Raw genomic sequence first — 16,087 nt, 5'->3', positions numbered from 1 at the left:
AAAAGACTGTGACACTTTAACAAGTGACAAAGCAAAATATTGGACTGAAATATCAATGTCATCAGTACACTGTATTCCCCAAGTAAATGTTTAGTTACAATTTTGTAATTCAGTCAAGCATTATGAAAAGTAATAAACAGCAACACTAAAGTGAGGAATTAAAATAAAAATGGGTGATAATATTAGGAAAATTTACTGGACACTTGGGGATATGGTGTAAAAAAAGACAAACATTTTCAAGAATTACTAGAATAACTTTAATATGGTAAAAGCCTCGCGTATTATTCCCCTGTGGCTTTCTGCACGCAGGTTGACCTACCTGCTCCTTTAGATAAAAGCAAACCCAGCAAGATGTTAAAAAAAACACATCCACGGCTCTTTAACAGGACATTTACTCTCCGATACGGTTGGTGTCAGCTCATTTTCTTTAACTGACCGTCCCGCAGACAGAGAACCTGGGCCCCATTTTTGTAATTCAATAGCTTTGGGCTCAGAGTTGCCAGGACAACATGTGTCCCTCTCACACAACACAAGCTCCACCTAAGTGTTTTTAGGAAGTCCAACAGGTGGAAACACACAGATACTGAACAAAGACTGATAAAAAGTGAACAAGCCGCACGTCTCCGTGAAGTCCCGCTGCCTCTCTGCCTGATCTTATCAGTATGTGACACATTTGCTGTGCGATCTGCTGTTTTTTGGAGCACGGGTCCGGTTGCTAATGGAAACCACAAACGCTCGTGCACACAGTCCACCACAAAAATAGGGCGCGCCGCCTGCTCGCAGCCACACAGTCAGTACCTCCATGCCTCTGTCACGACAAATCTGAGATAAAAATCAGCGCATTGATCTTCACACGCTGACAGAGCTGCACGGTCAGAGCTGCCAGAATGCTAAAACCGAGATTAGTTTGTGAAAATGAAAAGTGTGCATAAGTTTTTCCAAAAATTATTTTCCCCCCACAAACATTTCACACATATCAAATGGAAAACCAGCTGATAATAGTTGATATATACTTCCCCTCTCAGCAGACACATGGCATTTCATACTGTCACCTTGTAAGTACAAACATTAAAACATGACAAAGGTCTCAGGATCTATTTTTTTCCCCATCCAAGCAATAGAGACAATGTAGGACAGCTGTTCATTGTGCTGGACCCAATTTGCAATTCATGAGACTGGTCTAATCCAACACAAGAATAAAAGCTCCTCAAGGCCCCTGCCTATGTTTTCTTTCTATGGGGTCCTGCATATCCTCAAAACTCCATGCCAGCTGCTGCCATTCAAACACTGAGCACATACTCCCACCTTGTGGCCGACAGTTTTATTCATGAGTGTAAGTGATGCCGTTTTGTTGTAGGTTACTGTAAAGATGTGACAATGAGAGGCACCACAGTGAACTCTGACACACAATAAGCAAGAATCTTAGTAGGTAATCTTCAGAAAATATGAAAATAAATATTTATATACACACAGTGGCCACATGACCTACATCTGTAATAACACATTCATTAATTCCTTTAATTGGAAAGTCGTTTACTATCAGTGACCTAAACTGACACAAAAATACTCTCAAAGTGAGATACTGTAATGCCACTAGACAGAGCCATTTCTTTGAATGGAATATGTGTGGTGAGGAAAACCCCAGACTGCTGAACACTGACACCTTTTAGTTGCAGGAAATATGACGTCCTTTGGGGATTTCATTTTTTCTTTTTCCTTTGTGAGGATGAAGAAGAATCAGTGGCTGAATATTTACAGACTTTCATGAGGTAAACATTCGCAGTTTAAAAACACATAATGAAGAAGACCTTCCACAAAAAGGAAACAAAAAAAGAGAAAAATAAAAAAGCACACAATGATTCCTGGAGGTCAACTAACGTTACGCACCTCATGAAGGAAGTGCCTCTTCCTTGGTTATCCTTCGCACATACACATAATCACAGCATTACGCATATTAACATTTCAGTTCTTTGCTGTAAAACCACAGCCTTCCTCTGCTGGCCAACAACAAGCTAGTGGTGTAATAACGACTGCACCAACACTAAGCAAAAGGGGACTTTGCATAACTGTACATTACTCATACTGTGTGCATGTATGTGTGCACCATTTAACGGTCCATGGAGCAAACTTAAAATATGTGCATTCTGTATTTTTTACCTGTGAGTCTGAACATACAATGATAATTATTATTTTTAATTTTTATAAAAAAAAATATGAGTGCAATGTTTTCCCATAATGCCATTTGCACTTGGGTTAATATAGGTCATTTATGAGGAGTGCACTGTTGAGGTCTTTTCTAATCTTAATCACCCATGACTGAAGATTTGACATTTGAATGATATTTTATGTAGCATACTTGTGCCTCCAGGTAAAGCCTCAGGTATGCTGCACTGTCCCATTTGACCCATGCTCTGTGAAAGCTTGCTGCGGTTCAGGCTGCCACTGCATCTTCTCCAGGCTCTCCTGCAGCAGCTGGGCACAGCCGGATAAATCCATGTAGTGTAAGGCCGAGAACACGTCGTTCAGGCATGCAGAGGGTCGCTGGCTCCACAGCCTCAGCATCTGGTATTGTCTCTCCATGGAGCTCAGACCGAAACCGGCCTCCAGCTCCACCCGTTCCAGCTGGTGGTCTGCCACATTCAGCAGACGCAAGAACTCTTTCCACCTACGCAGGGGCACCTCCTTGATAATGGCGTAAAGGACAATGGCGGGCCAGTGGTCTGATTTGTCACATTGTCTGGCAGCTGGTGGGAGACAGACACAGACTTTAGAAGATACAGAAATGGAAAAACAAAAACCCCTGTGCTGTGCTGTGCTGCTGTTTAACCACATTAAATAAAGTTGTTCTTTTACAGTACCGTCCTCCAGAATGTCACAGACAAATTAACCAGATCAACGCTCACTTAAAGGCCATGGAGAAAGTGTGCAGAGATCTGTAAACTGTGTCAGGTCATTAGAACCGGTGTGGTACAGAGAAGGCAAAAATTCACAGGGTGCCACTCCACCCTTAGGTTCAATATATTGTGACATTAAAAAACAAATCTTTATTTCCTTTGGCTTTATTTTAGTTGTAATGACAAATGCACAACTGCAATCGTGAGCGAGTGGAGTCAGGCAGAGGCCCCTTAGAAAGGTCTCCTGCTCTGTACGTTGCCACTGCTGTACTCTAAATTTTTTTGGCCCCTGACCAGCACCAGATTGTGTCAGCTGAATGTGAGTTTGTTTGTGTCCACCTAATAGAATTCCCCAACACACAGTGGGGGTTTCCACTCCGCTGCAAGTGTCAGACACGACATAAGTAATGTAAAGTTTTCCTACAGTTTAAAAGACAGTTAGACTTTGATATGGGGCTACTGTAAAGTAAGAGATTACAGAGTAATTCTAATTACTTAATAAAAACTGGCAGAAACAAATTGGATTATTTCAAAAAACACGATGTACCCTTCACATAGACATGTGATCACTATCTGATTTGCCATTTCCCCCTAATGTCAAATTTGCTGACTGATGTGAGAAAGTGAGGGTGTCTTTTAGTCAGTTTCCGCCTCCACGCACACATAGCTGATAATTGGTGATAATAGATGAAAAGGTGAAAACACACTGCTCCACCACATCTACCCATCCACACTCTGAACCCGCTTTCTGCTGTAGCATAGGGTGTGAGGACATGTAACACCAAATTTGCGTTTAATGTGATGAATTTGTGTCTAACATCCTGCTCTGTTTTATACAACATTAAATAAAAACAAATATTGTTTATAATGCACATGGACTCCTCTTCCATGCTTGTACACATGACTATACAGCCATCTTCTGAAGCCACTTTGTCCTGTAGTACAGGGTCATGGGGGGGCTGGAGCCTATCCCAGCTGTCTACGGACGAGAGGCGGGGTACACCCTGGACAGGTCACCTGTCCATTACAGGGCATACAAGACTACTTCTATATATAAATATATATATATAGATATATATATATCTATATATATATATAGATATATATATATGTGTGTGTGTGTGTGTGTGTGTGTATATGTTATGTTTGCATCACTAATTTCTCAGCAAGCATTCTGAGATGATCTTTGATTCGTCACTCCTAGACATTTATGGTTTTCCTGTTTCTCTTTACTCATGGCCCACCTGAACCCACTTCAAAAGTGTCTCATGTATGTCTCATACTGCGTGTGTATGTGATGATTTCATAAATGTATTACTCACACACACATGCATTTCCTTAGATACATTCTATCTTTCTGTCCTTCTGACTGTTCCTTCTATTATTATTGTTACATAGTAAAATGTATCATGGCAGATATTCAATCATGTGATTCACATTCTTCAATACATTTGTCAAAATGTAATTTTGTTATGAGCTATGTCAATGGTTAGCATCCTCTTCTGACTGTGTGTCTGTACAACCACTTCTTTTATGATGTTCACCACCAGTAATGAAAATAAACATGTTAAAGTTCACATGGAGGGCAAATACTGAATCTCACCAAGGTGATCGCTGTCTGGCAGCAGAGGATAGATGAGGGCTGGAGGTTCTGATGCTGGTGGAGATTGATTGAGAGGCATCATGGGATTTTCTTCAACAAACGTCCATGTCTTGAAAGAAAAAGTAAAACTATTTTTAAGCAGGCAGCTGACTGTAATGTTCTTTAACCTTTCTTCAAACACATTTTATGGTTACAGTTTTAGCTCAGTTTAACCACAAACATTTCACCTTTGGCCTTCTCACTGTCCACCTACAGTATATGATGTAGCATAGATTGCTATATCAAAAGAAAACAAATGGCAAGAAGGTGAACACAAACCAGTGTGGTTGGACTCCCGCCTCGCTGACTGGGTTGTTCTGTAAGGAGGAGTACAGATATTATCAGTTAGCTTCCTGTCAGACAACACATTCAGACAGAGAAGAACATTAGAAGAAATTCCGCCCCACTCCCCCCTCTTTTTCTGAAAACGTGTTCTGAAGACTTGCATATTCAAATTAAGAATTTGGATTTTCATGTTTATATTTGATTATATATACATACTCTATAATATCACTTACATTTTTTAAATTAAGATCAAGTTGATTATTATGACAGATATTTACTAGTATTGTATCTAAGTGCAGCATTGCTCTTAATTTATGCTGCCAGACCAATGAAAACCTGTACAATGAAAAAGTGAAGATTTACATATTAAGCACATAGAGATGGTGTCTGTATAGACATTCCTGGCTGGGCGTACTGTTACCACATGCAGCCATGGAGGCAGAAAATGCTATGTCAAATAGGAGTCTGGTGGACACCCTAATGGAAAAACTGAGGACGTGTCCAGGGTGTGTGTAGTTACACAATTCAAGTGTAAAGTTGTAACTTTAAGAAGTAGCATTTGAATAGTGGTGCATATTGCTCCGCTGGTTACCATTTAATATGGAGTTCTCCACTAGTGAGTCCACATCTTTCTTTGCTCTCCAGCAGAGAAAGCCGGTTCTGCACAGGTTGTTGTTTAAGAGCAGCAGGAGCAAAATGAACAGCAGAAATGTCACCACAAGCACCACCACTGAAAGCCAGAGCTGTTTCTCTTCTGTAAACACAAAGAAAAAATGCTGACATTACTTCCAACGGTAACCAGTTCCTGCAGTGATTCTGTTGTTGATCATGAAACATAAATAACCTTCCAGTTAATCTCTGTGCTATTACAGGCTTACAGAAAAGAAAAGAAAAAAACAGGAAACAGTCAAGTATTGTTCAAAGTAAATTTGGCTAGATGAGTCAATAAGAAATTGATGAGAAATTTCTTGTTAAAAAATGAGAACTAACGGTTGTGTGGGACTGGAACTATAAGAGGTGTGCTGTTTGAGGCTATGCTTGAAGTTGGATCTGGAGCTGGAGATTCAGCTGGAGCTGTAACGGACATAAATGTAGTCATACAGTGGCAACAAAAAAGCAAGTAAAACCCATCAAAATGGTGGTTTTATATTAAAAGGTTGTAAAACATAGTGAAAGACAAACATACACACACACACATCATTGTGGAGGGTTTACTTACTTTCTCTTGCCACTGTTGTCACAGGTGTTGATATGGATGTGGCTGCAGGTGTGGCTGTCTGACCCCTGCAGTAGAACAGACAAACATCGACAACAATAGACCCCATATTCATCATCACATTAATATCATCAAAGAATCAAGTATTCTTATATTTGAATCCTTTAGATAGAGAAACTGAAACGGACTGAACATGTATCTATTTTTAGGACAAAAACTGCAGCCTGGAGTGGATCTGTGCAGCTTTATTAACAAGGCTAAACTTGCAGTCTCCACAAAGCCGCCACAATGTTGACACCTTTAATATGTGCAGTCACACTGTTGAACACACACAGTGCCTCAGTAAAACCACAGGAACTGGCCGTCGAACAGAAGAAATGTGAACAAAATGGAAGATTCTCTCCATGATAATGAGAAAACAATATGGCCTCTGTTAAAATTTAGGAATAGCATTAAATTCAACAGATTATAGACAAGGCGCAGTATCCAGAAACACTCCTATTACTGTAGCTTGTATTATACTGTATATTTATAAATTATATTTTTGGAGCTATCCCTGTATGCATTTGGTCAGAACACATTCACAAATCAACACATTGAAGGAGCTCTCACCTTAGACAGCATTTCAATTTGAAGTCCTGGTTGGCACAGTCTGAAAAACATGAGTATGACTGTTAGTTTCTTCAAATTAAAAGAGCCAGAATATCGTTAAATATAGCTGCTTTCACGTTAATACTCAGTGATACTCACAACCACCAGCTGTGTTTATGAAGCATCTGGATTCATTGTGCAATAAATGTTGATTTGATTCTTCTTCTTAACTTACTTTCACATTTCTGTTGTGAGTTGCATTTCCGGCAGTCCAGGGTGTCCTTAGAGCCTGCATTGTAGAATCCCTCTTTGCAGCTGCATACTGTGTTATGACTAGAGCTGCAGCGCTGTGTTTCTATCTCCGAGGAATGACCTGTGAAACAAACAAAACAGGGTTTTAGTGGAAATCTATGGAATAAATTAAGATTTAACATATTAACCTGGAATAACAGCAAACTGGGACTGCAGATGATTACACTTTGCCTTTATGCAAACAGTGTATTAGCTGATTGTCATACATCCACACACACACAATGACATACAAAAAAGGTGGGTCAAAGGGCTTACACAACATATGTGTTAACAGACAGCCTGCGTACCTGCGCACTCCCGGCATTTCAAACATCTTGTTGAAATGTTTTCTATTTCTGTAAACGTGTTAGCCTCACATTGTTTACAATGACGTTTTCCACTAGGACAGGCGTCGTTAGGTACATGATATCCTAGAAAAGACCAAAGCAGAAGGGTAATATGTTAATGTGGCATTTCCACTATAACTATACAGCACAGCTTCAGCAGTGCATTCTTGTAAAACTTACCAGCGGGGCACTTTTTGTCACATTCTACTATCATTCCAGGGTTACACTGTCCACTTGAAATGAGGGCAAGTATCAAGGGAAAAACCTGAAATCAAAAATGAAAATTTTAAAATCTTGATTTCAGAGGAAGGGGCTCATTTTAACAAATTATTATTGCTCATAAATAGAGACCAAAAAACGCCACTGACACCAGGTCAGAGCGTTCTTCCATGACTGCCATGAGCTCAACTCATCTGATTTCCATAATGCACAGATGTATGTTTATTTCGATTCAAATTACTGTGATATATGAATATTATTGTATTTTTGGGGCACGGACACACATAACTAAATAGAATTTAAATTTGCTGATGAGAAGAAAATAATTACATTTTATTTTGATGGCATTATTGTGTCTCTAACAATAATTTATCATCATCATCATGTCAATTATCATAAAATTACAGGCCATGACATAGAGTCCCATGAATCAAAAGACAATCCCTACTTTCTTCATGAATATCCTCACATTAACACCACAACCTTCCTGCTCTGCAGCAACACGATAGAAGCAGCCTTAATATCAACTTCTAAAACTGAAACAACAACACAGAGAATGTACATATACAATTCATATCCCTTAATCTTGACATGTAAACATTGGACATGTCAATTTCGTGGTTGCTGTAATCCAGTTACTATAACAACACATGAAGAAAATTGAAAGTTTAAACACACAAATAACCCAAACATAACCCATTTAAAGGACTTACCAGGACAAAGTCCATGTCTGAAGAGCACGCCGAGAGGAATTTAACTAACTAACTTTAAACAAATGACATCAAAAAACGTCAGATTGTCTAGATGCCAGCAGGAGTAAATCCGCTAAATTCACCTGGAGGATGAGGCATTCTGACTGTAACTCATCTGTAGATTTCCATCAAAGGAGTTGGAAAAGGACAACGTATGCGTTTGCGTGTATGTGGTTCAGGGTTGTCACTTCTTTTGAGTTTTCAGAGAAGTGTTGAGAGAAACAGGAAACACATTGAGATCATATATCAACCCCCTCCAAACACACACACACAACCGTTAGTAGAGACACTGGCACACAGGCTCTAGCATCTGATTGATTCTTTAAATTCCACTGAATTTCTTTTAGAATAATGTGATTCAGCCAAGAGGACCAGTCCTGAGAGTAAATGATGATACAGGGGTTTGAGTAATCATGGTGTGTGTGTGTGGGGAGACGGGCACGGTACAGCCAAATAAATGGCTTCAATGCAAATCTATTTGATTTCTATTGGTAAACAGGGCTCAAACTAGGAACACACACTAGGTAGAGACCAGAAAAGAAAAACGTAAACAAGCAGATACACTAAAGCACCTTGACAACCCTCTATTACTTGTATCTAACGGTGTGTAACAACTTATGGCGTGAGATGCATCGTGTTAAAAGAACATCCTGCTGGTCCATGTTACACCAGGTTCATGACCTGCAACTCAAGTCTGTCTCCTGACACAGAAGAGGGAGGACGACACAACATTCAAAACACTGACAATAAAATCACGCAATTCAATGACAAGTATACAAATTAAATGTGCCTTTATTTTTGCACAGATTGGCTCTGTCAGTTCACTCATAGTAAAGTCAGGAATTTAGGGTTAATTAACTGGCCCCTGCAGTCCTGTCAGTCTGTGTGAAAGTGGCCCCTCATGAGGCAAAGCAGACTGTGGTATACAATGTACTGCATATATAAATGCTGACGCGTTAATTTATAAATAAAGTTTTGACCTGTAAATTAATAATTCATTGTTGTTAACTGTGAGGTATTTACATGTCAACATTCAAATATTCAACATTTCAAGCTGCATATTAATCATATTTCCTGATGCATTCTGCAGATTACAACACGCAGCAGCCTCGGAAGTGTTTTTGTTCCGATGCTATTTCAGCGTGCTTCTCTCCTCCTCCTCCTCTAGTCCTTCCGATCTGCTAAATCCTAAACACGCACTGACACAACACAAAACGCTGCCTTTTAAACCTGAATAAAGTGGGTCGTCGCGTACAAAAATCCAAAAAGCAACATATACAACAAATAATCTCCCTCTGTGTATGTGTATGTGTGATTGTGTGTGTGCGTGTGTGTGTACTGTACTGCGAGTCTGCAGCAGCACCCAGAAGTGAACAAAGCGACCCGGAAGCGGTGGTCCGACTAGAGGCAGAAAGAACATCAACCTTTTATATTATAGCTGTACTCGCAAGACAATATCTGCAACCAGGACACAAGGTATTTGTGCATGTCTTTTCCTCTTTTCATTGCCGTGCATTGCTCTCATAAGCGATATCCTCCCACACATCGTGCACAAAACGCTATTTCTGCCCTTTGATTCGTCCAAAAGTTACAGAATGTAAAAAAAAGCAGCCCTAAAAAGTGAAATTTGGTAAAGATGGCACAGCGTCTGTCGGGAGGGGAGGCAATGCGCGCCGCTTGTTTTTACACCCGGACTCATCGTCTGGGTGGTTTTAGCCGCTGTGATGAGCCCAGCATGTCCGTTTCCGTGCTGTTTTTGCAGGGCATGGTTGTTGTAGGAAGTGTCAGTTTTTTTAAGAGGTGGGGAGGCCGGGCTATTCAAACCTGCAATTCGCCGTAAACAATCATTCATGCCTTTGACATGATAAACACACTTTTGTGTCGGTCACCGGTCGCCTCTTCATCCCCAACACCGGTCTCACGACAAGACGTTCATGCTCCTAAAATTTTGGGGTCTGCAGAATATGGCGTCCCGCCTTATAAAAATAAGGCTGCCATTTTTGTTTCTCTTTTGTCTGGAAATGTTTTAAGAAAACTGTCTGAGAATGTCTGAGGCGCACCGGGAGCCTCGATCCGCACAATCCTCCGTCTGTCAGAGTCCAGAGGAGCTCTGAGACACAAGACATGTCCGAAAAGTCCAAGAAGGCAAAGTTTTTTTCTCTCGTTACGTTTATGTAGAAATTTAAAGCGACGTCCACTTATTTTGAGGAATTCAGACAAAAGGAGCAGAGGAGCTTCATGTGTGCGCAGGACGACCCGGGCTCTGTCGGAATGTGATTTTATCATATAAACAGAGCAGGAAACATGCAGGGAAGGTGTGTTTATTTAAAGCTGCTAGTTGAGCTGCGCTAGGCCTGATTTACACACTCTGACTTATAATGAAACACAGCAAGTTTTTACACTCAATCCAAACTCTGCCTTTATTACTGTGTTTACGTTTACTTGTTTTTTATGTCATTATTATTTTTTTTACTATTAATTATAAATCTCTCAGTGTTCAATGTGCCCCCCCCCCCTCACACCCCACTATTAACCTGCATCTTCCTCAGAGGATGCTGTTTTCTCAGTTGTCATGGAGATGACAAACTCCTCCCGAGGAAGATTGGGAGTGAGATACAGTAAAAGATGAGAAAATACACTTACATTAAAAATCACATTGTTCAACTCATATTCATGTCAGTTCATAACTACAAATCAGATATATATATATATATAGTATGATTGTTTTCATTATTAATCTGTTTATTCAGCATAAAGTTGGGTTAATACTGCACCTGCCGTCAAATGTCTGGATTTTTAAACCATACCACTGCTACATGGGCAAAAGTAGGAAAATCAGACAACAACAAGCATGTAATAACTCAAATCTATTGATAGATGCAAAGCAAATACATCACATTTCCTAAATTAGGCAAAGCGGCGAATGCTAACCACACTTTTTAAAAATAACCCCCATACTGTCCCTGCACTCTGAGGATATTGAGCCGATATTAATGAGCATATTACTATTCTGAGTAAGTGACTTGAGTTTTTTTGACTTCTCCCAATCACAGGCGTCTGTTCAGTGGGGCAGGGGAGCATAGGGCTGTTGTGATAGGGCATTAGAGTGAGCACTTTTAGGTGTAACCTGACCATGAGATTTAAATAACTGCCATGTTCTTTTCGGCTTGCATCATCTTTTTCCATATTAACGTCAGACTTTGCAAAAGTCATGTCTATATTCAGATGACTATCAGAGTTTTAGTTACATTCTGCATACATTTGCAGGTCAAGATGTTATGTGTCATTTCAAACTACATTTTTTTATAGAGCTGGAATCTACCTTCAAATTAGGCATCTTCTCAGATTTACCTCCTCCCTTTAAAACATAACAAGACCTCATCTGCGGACATAAAAAAATGTCATCTTTTGTACATGAAGCATGAAACTTGTGACATGGGCAGCATGCAGTTAGTGTGAATTAAGATGCCTGTCAGCATCAGATCGTCTGCCTGCAGGTTTTCAAAATAGTTGCAATTTCATTCAAAATGTTAAAATATGTAATCTGTTTTAAAAACAATAACAAAGCCTTATCATACTTTGAACAGGTCAGTAGGTAAAACATTGACATATGACTAATAGAATATTTCTTGCAGAATGGCGGAGCCTCGATTTAACAACCCGTACTTCTGGCCGCCGCCACCATCCATGCCAGGCCAGGTAATTACACCCATAACACATAATTACTGTGACATTTCCCTTCACTGCTATTTGTTTCCATGTGTGAATGTCTCTTCAGCCATTCAGCATTCACTAAAACAAACTCAGTTTGGGAGTTTGTGACAGGTCATTAAAGAAAAACACTGAACCTGTCGGTGTCCTCGGTCGTAATGTGTGTTTTGGTGGCATGAACGACATTCACACACGGTGGCTGTTTTCTGTTGAGCATGACCCGTTAAACCTTTCAGCTGGATAACCTGGTCCTCATTAACAAGATCAAGGAGCAGCTGATGGCTGAGAAGATTCGCCCACTACACCTGCCGCCTACCTCCACCCCTTCTCAGCAGCCTTTGCTGGTGCCCACCTCGTCTCCGGACGGCAGCGCTCAGCACGGCATGCCGGTGCAAAAACCTCAGCCCCAGCAGGTGCCGGGCCACCACCCGCAGCCGCAGGGCTCGGGACAGCCGGACATAGCTCTGCACGCTCGGCCCGCCTCCAGCTCTGGGCCAGGTACAGTCTTTCATTAGCACCAAGAAGATGTTCAACTGATTGTACAGGGTTGCAACATATTTTGTGATTAATATTCACTACCTCACAACTTCCAGATGGAAATATGGACGATAAGTCAGCAGTGAAGGCCAAGGGATTATGGGAAGACTGGCACATGAGACAGCTCACTGAGCAACCAGGCCGGGTTAACCATCGCTCAGGTACTGCAATCACTGTGTGGCATGTATATGACGAATGTGTGTTAGTCCTAATACACATGTCATGGTAGAGGTGGACACACACACTTAAGTTGGTATTAGAGTTGGGAAGGCTGTTTGCTAAGTAGGTAACAAACAGGGTTTTGACGTTTCTGTCTTCTATTTTTAGTAATATTTTGTCTTACAGTCAGATTTCTCGTGCACCGATATTTCTACATGCACTGTTATTCACATAGTTACACAGTTTTAATAGCATCCTCTCTCTCTCTCTGACGGCCAGATTTTCACTCCTGTGTCAAGTATGGCTGTTCTCTTTAATAGATTTAATGCCTCCAAGGTGTGAGAGTCTGATTATATTACACTGAAGTGAACAGGACTCAGTAGTAGGATGAAAAAAGAGGACTGAAAAACTTCTGTGTATCATTTATTTAAAACTGGAACACCTATTATGTGTATGAACCCTCAAGTCATGTGTAATGTTATATAAGTAGTGTGCTAATGTAGTTCTGGTCCGCACCTCTGTAGGTCTTGCTCCGTCATCTCGACCCGACAGCCACAGCACCTCAGAGGCCCTGACACCTACGACCCCGACCTCCAGCAGCCAAAACCGTTTGGGCGGTGCCCCCTCTGTAAATATCATCTCTGGGCTAGCGAGCGGTCCTGGCATGGATCACATGAAGTCTGGGGGCCTGGCAGGACTGTTGGGTCCTCCTCCAAAGGCACCTCGGGGAAGAAAGAAGATCAAGGCTGAAAACACATCTGGCCCTTTGTTAGTGGTGCCCTACCCCATCCTAGCTGACCAAGGCTGTGTCACCGTGGCACCCAAAGAGGGAAAAACGTACAGGTTGGACACAAGAATTTTTCAGTTTTTACTGCTTCTTGTTGCGGAAGATATTAGAGTTGGTTGTGCAAAGCCAATTCACAGATTGACACTGGTCTGTTGGAACTGTAACACAAAAGTCTGATGTTCAACTTTCTGATCTGATCACTGGTTTGCATTTTTTTTTTCTGTCCCAAGATGCAAAGTCTGCCCACTCACCTTCCTAACCAAGTCAGAGATGCAGATTCATTCCAAGTCCCACACAGAGGCCAAACCACACAAGTGTCCCCACTGCTCCAAGACGTTTGCCAATGCCTCCTACCTGTCGCAGCACTTGCGCATCCACCTGGGGATTAAACCCTACCATTGCTCCTACTGCGAGAACTCGTTCCGTCAGCTGTCACACCTGCAGCAGCACACTAGGTCGGTCAAACTGAAAACACAATGAAGGGAACAATGAATTAGTTAGTTGGAGGACGTACCTATAATATAGGCATATAAACATCACTCACATGTATCCTTCTTATGCCACAGAATCCACACTGGCGATAGGCCTTATAAATGTGCTCACCCTGGATGTGAAAAGGCTTTTACCCAGCTGTCCAACCTTCAGGTTAGTTGGAATTGTTCTTTTCCTGAAGATTCCTTGACAGACATTCAAGCAAAATGGACTTCTTTTGCAACTTTTGTGTGTCTCTTTCCCCGACAGTCCCACCAGAGGCAGCACAACAAAGACAAGCCGTATAAATGTCCCAACTGCTACCGTGCCTACTCAGATTCTGCATCATTGCAGATCCACTTGTCAGCGCATGCCATCAAAAACGCTAAGGCCTACTGCTGCAGCATGTGCGGCCGGGCATACACCTCAGTGAGTAAAACATCTTCCCAGCATGCCTTGAGACTGTTTACACTGATAATGTGGTATTAATAATTAGATTCTTTCCTCATGGCAGTGATTTAATTTCTCCATGTTTGTGTTTTTACTAATTTGTAGGAGACCTACCTTATGAAGCACATGTCCAAACACACGGTGGTGGAGCACCTAGTGAGCCACCAGTCCCCCCAGAGGACCGAGTCCCCCAGCATCCCCATACGCATCTCCCTAATCTGAGCCCCCCGGAGGTTGTTCGGCAGCAAGAATTCCGAGTCTGCATCCGGCTGGAGCTTAGAGGGCCCTGCACCCATGGCCACCTACATAAGGCTTACATTAGCATTATGACAGCTGACATAAGCATTCAGGTTTAGATCCAGTAAACAGACCTGCCTCCATGCGTCTTGACACGGGGCTGTCTGTCAGAAAAGAGCACAGCGTTATTTTGTGAATGTAACAATACAGCTTGGTGTTGTCCAGGAGATCAAGCAGCAAAGAATGTCTTGCGTCAGATTTAATAAGCACTTTCGTAAGCGTCATGTAAACTGCCGGATGCATTGGCCATTAGAAATGTTTTAGTTGTTTTTTTTATTTTATTTTAATTTTTTTTGTTGCTCTTCCATGAAATGGGTTTCCAAAATGTGCCAGATGATATTTGCCCTTACAAAGAATTGAGAAAGCGGTAAAAAGAAAAAAATGTTTGCTGGGTGTATTCTGGAGACATCCAAAGATAATCTTAAAGCACTTTTTAGGCCTTGTGGTTTTGGCTCAAATTGTTTCAATCTTGTTGGATGGAAAATGCCAAAGGGCATTACTCATGGCAGCTAAGAGTACTGACTGTGTTCACATAACAGTCTTTTCTGTTACCTTCTTTGTTTTAACTCACTTTTTTTGTGCAAGGACAGGGTCATCTAAATTTGAAGAGTGGCAATCAGTAGGTGACAATTGAAAAATGTAATGATTGTATTAAGAAGTTGCAAAAAAACAAAACAGAGCAACAACATGGAAGGGAAGAAAGATGAATGTTTTTTTTTTAATTTCCAAAATCTTTCACTCCATATTTGACATTCACCTTTACAGCACCTTTATGATGTTCAAAAAACACGGCTTTTGTCAGCTTTCCTTGTGTCCCAGTAGCTTGTGCCATAAATGAAACCTTGCTGAGGTTTAAAAGAAAGCAAATCTTTTCTTAAGAGTGTATGGCTGCTCTTCCTGTTCCGTTAAGCTTTGACTCTTTATTTTCTAAGAATTAGAAGTAAACACATTGCACATGTATCAGTGCCAGCATCACTCCACTCAACCATTGTTTAAATACTCTTCAGCTGAGATTCAATTTAACTTGAGTGATAAATTTTAAATCTAAACATCGGACCAAAATGTGAAGTTACTGTACAGCTATTCTAACCCAGTTAAGATTTATTTTTTAATCTTTAATAAGCTTTACCCATTTGGAATAAACTGCAGTACAAGTCATATTCAGTAGTTTATGCAGAGGTGAATCTCCTATTTTTCCTTTTTAGTATTGCTTTTTTTTTTTTTTTTTTTTTTTTTTTTTTTTTTTTTTTAAATTGTACACAGTATTGTTTGTTGTATTTTTACGGTAACTGTAACCTCTGAATGGTACTAATAGGGTTCCCTGTATTCTTCAGGGCACTTAAGAAAAAAAGGTGCTACGGCTTCACGTTGCGTTTGAGATGGAACTGAGAATAATGTAAAATACATATACAGTATATAGTATGTTTTCAAAAGAATA

General features: G+C 40.8%; 2 protein-coding genes across 5 annotated transcripts; one reads left to right on the top strand and one right to left on the bottom strand.

Moving 5' to 3' along the window:
* Positions 1-958: 958 nt before the first annotated feature.
* Positions 959-9,045, bottom strand: LOC114438968 (tumor necrosis factor receptor superfamily member 1A). Its single transcript, XM_028410644.1, has 11 exons — positions 8,199-9,045; positions 7,447-7,531; positions 7,228-7,350; positions 6,864-7,001; positions 6,650-6,689; positions 6,041-6,105; positions 5,812-5,895; positions 5,414-5,575; positions 4,816-4,853; positions 4,498-4,606; positions 959-2,744 (listed from the first exon to the last, which is right to left on the bottom strand). Exons 1-11 carry the CDS (start codon positions 8,211-8,213, stop codon positions 2,377-2,379), a joined length of 1,227 nt encoding a protein of 408 aa, XP_028266445.1. The 5' UTR covers positions 8,214-9,045; the 3' UTR covers positions 959-2,376.
* Positions 9,046-9,393: 348 nt separating this feature from the next.
* znf362b (zinc finger protein 362b) lies at positions 9,394-15,883 on the top strand. 4 transcript variants are annotated; one of them, XM_028410642.1, is made up of 9 exons: positions 9,394-9,713; positions 11,873-11,936; positions 12,212-12,446; positions 12,542-12,646; positions 13,169-13,487; positions 13,662-13,886; positions 13,998-14,076; positions 14,173-14,331; positions 14,458-15,883. In XM_028410642.1, exons 2-9 carry the CDS (start codon positions 11,874-11,876, stop codon positions 14,572-14,574), a joined length of 1,302 nt encoding a protein of 433 aa, XP_028266443.1. In that variant the 5' UTR covers positions 9,394-9,713; position 11,873; the 3' UTR covers positions 14,575-15,883. The 4 variants fall into 4 exon arrangements, with proteins under 4 accessions (XP_028266443.1, XP_028266441.1, XP_028266442.1 ...); XM_028410640.1 differs by having other exon boundaries at positions 12,185-12,446; positions 14,458-15,882; XM_028410641.1 differs by lacking the exon at positions 9,394-9,713 and adding an exon at positions 10,392-10,552.
* The last annotated feature ends 204 nt before the right edge of the window (positions 15,884-16,087 follow it).

Source organism: Parambassis ranga, chromosome 7 (assembly GCF_900634625.1).
Source record: "Parambassis ranga chromosome 7, fParRan2.1, whole genome shotgun sequence".
NCBI lineage: Eukaryota > Metazoa > Chordata > Actinopteri > Ambassidae > Parambassis > Parambassis ranga.
Note: the sequence above shows the minus strand (reverse complement) of the source record. Positions and strands in the feature narration are given on the sequence as shown.

Bases quoted from the DNA above. Each gene is read 5' to 3' on its own strand.
- LOC114438968 (XM_028410644.1), bottom strand. The intron at 6,690-6,863 runs GTAAGTTAAGAA...CATGTTTTTCAG, and splicing joins CTCACAACAGAAATGTGAAA to ACTGTGCCAACCAGGACTTC. The intron at 5,896-6,040 runs GTAAGTAAACCC...TGTCCGTTACAG, and splicing joins GACAACAGTGGCAAGAGAAA to CTCCAGCTGAATCTCCAGCT.
- znf362b (XM_028410639.1), top strand. The intron at 11,937-12,184 runs GTAATTACACCC...TAAACCTTTCAG, and splicing joins CACCATCCATGCCAGGCCAG to CTGGATAACCTGGTCCTCAT. The intron at 12,447-12,541 runs GTACAGTCTTTC...CACAACTTCCAG, and splicing joins CGCCTCCAGCTCTGGGCCAG to ATGGAAATATGGACGATAAG.